At 44.4% G+C, this 2,500-nt stretch overlaps 1 protein-coding gene across 10 annotated transcripts in view; it reads left to right on the top strand.

Moving 5' to 3' along the window:
* qki2 (QKI, KH domain containing, RNA binding 2) overlaps window positions 1-2,500 on the top strand; it is a 54,150-nt gene that overhangs the window by 30,320 nt on the left and 21,330 nt on the right. For all 10 annotated transcript variants that reach the window (XR_006027034.1, XR_006027035.1, XR_006027037.1 and 7 more), the window contains exon 4: window positions 1,631-1,774. Coding sequence is in view for 4 of the 10 variants with exons in the window: in XM_042082221.1 (XP_041938155.1) it covers window positions 1,631-1,774 (144 nt within the window). In the remaining 6 variants the exon portion in view is untranslated. The remainder of the gene's footprint in view (window positions 1-1,630; window positions 1,775-2,500) is intronic.

The following is a 2,500-nucleotide window of genomic DNA, read 5'->3' on the forward strand; positions in this document are numbered from 1 at the left end:
TCCTCTCCTCTCCTCTCCTCTCTCATCACACTTCTTAATCTTACTCTTTCTCTCTTCTCTCGTCCCCTCTCTTCACTCTTCTCCCTTTTCCTCTCTTCTCCTTCTCTTTCTCCACCCTCCCTCGCTATGCCTCCTCCCCCCCCCCCCCCCACCCCCCGTAACTCCTATCTACCTTCACGCTAGAGGTTGGCGGGTTCATAGCGATGGATTCTCCCCGCTATCCTTGCTCTCTCTCACTGGGTAAATAAGCCTTAATCTCCTGCTAGTCTCCAGCAAGAGATAGACACGAGGCCGAATATTTCACTTTTTCACTGTTCTGTAATCATGGAAACAGAGCTTTAAAGACCACTCCCCCCACCCCATGCTTTGCATCCATTGAACTCAATGGCTTGTCAGTTGTCATGGCAATTGCTCGTTTTTAGTGGCTTCTGTTATGCTGAAGTGTGAAAAGTGTGATGGTCATAAGTATTTGTATGTGTTGTTGAGTGAGTGTCCAAGCGTGTATCATGTTATCGTGTATCGTGTTATCATGTTAGATATAAGTCATATTAGGTATAGTTAGAGTAGGTTGTGGTGGACCCTTCTTTTCTACTGAATGTATGAAGGACCTCACTGACCCCACTTGGCTCTTTTCCAACACCCTTCCTCTCAAGTATTAACATGTTATATTAGTCTGGATTAAGTAAGGGATAATGTATTGTCAGGACGACAGGAAGAGCAGAACCCCGACGCGCAGCGGAGGGGTTTTGCTTCGACCTGAAGGGACTTATTTTCTGATAATTACCGGCGGACAATACATTATCCCGTTTATTACACGGCTACTTGCCAAAACGAGAAAAGAAACCTAACACAATGAATCTTTAAAAATGATTTTGTTACCGTTTCGTGTCTTCCGCTGACAAAATAAATAGTTCGCCACACAGATAGAACTTGACAGTTTCAGGTGTTGCGTGGCAACGTCTTACTAGCTTACTTTCCCTTTCAATGAAATTCCATTGGGCGAACGGAATTCTTGTGGAGGGATATAAAAGACGTTAATCAACCCGTTGCCATTGACAGCGGTGATTATATACTTTGCCGGTGATTATATAGATTTAACATAGGCCCGAACGTTGGGAAGGCCCATTCATGTGAATGGAACTTTCTGCAGCACTCTGAAAAGCCGTGTAATAAGCTATGTTTATATAACTCCTATAATCTTGTAATTTTGATTATAATATCAGGGTGCTAAATTACAGTTATTTTTAGAGACATTTAGAGACACAAGAGGTTGTTCAATATCTTTAAGTTTATTTAAAATCTTTGTGTCAGAAGGAATGCCTGGCCTGCAGCCATTCTAGCAGACTGCAGAGTCCCAGAGGGACTAATATATGTAGTCCCAGAGGTAGAGTGTTTGCAATGTATGCAACCGCTTAGGTGTCTGTTTATGTTTTTCCTCTCAATTTCTCACTCTTTTCACCATCTGTCAGTTATTTTTCTTTGTTTAAATACACTTTATATCTTTATCATCTTTATATGTTTTTTCTGTGTGGTAAATTGCCTGGAATGAAAGCGTATGTGAAATTGTGAAATACATTTTAAACATTTAAATAAATATTTACCCCCCCCCCCCCCCCCCCTCTCCCCCCAGGAGGAGCAGAACCGCGGTAAGCCCAACTGGGAGCACCTGAATGAGGACTTGCACGTTCTCATCACTGTGGAGGACTCTCAGAACCGAGCGGAAATCAAGCTCAAGCGCGCCGTGGAGGAGGTCAAGAAGCTCCTAGTGCCAGCGGTGAGTGCTGGAAGACACACACACACACACACATCCACACATGCACATACACACACACTCGCACGCACACACACACACGTACACATACTTACATACACACACACCGACAGATACACACACACACACACACACACACATCCACACATGCACATACACACACACACGCACGCACACACACACACGTACACATACTTACATACACACACACCGACAGATACACACACACACACACACACACACACACATCCACACATGCACATACACACACACACGCACGCACACACACACACGTACACATACTTACATACACACACACCGACAGATACACACACACACACACACACACACACACACACACACACACACACACACGCACACACACACACACACATACACACATGCACATACACACACACACGCACACACACACACACACGTACACATACTTACATACACACACACCGACAGATACACACACACACACACACACACACACACACACACACACACATACACACTGAGAGTTAGTAGTTGTGTTTTGTAGGCTAATAGGTGCTGTATGAGATGCATTAGCAGTAGTGTTGGCTTTGGCAGGTAGTCAGGGGTTTTATGTGTGTTATTTTACTCTTGGCGGATGATTGCTAAATCCATCTTGGCTCAAAGAGAGCCTCAGTCAGTCACAGAGAGGTGCACTTATAGAAGAAAAGCTGCCATGTGGCCACACAC

Source organism: Alosa sapidissima, chromosome 24, assembly GCF_018492685.1.
Source record: "Alosa sapidissima isolate fAloSap1 chromosome 24, fAloSap1.pri, whole genome shotgun sequence".
Lineage (NCBI taxonomy): Eukaryota > Metazoa > Chordata > Actinopteri > Clupeiformes > Clupeidae > Alosa > Alosa sapidissima.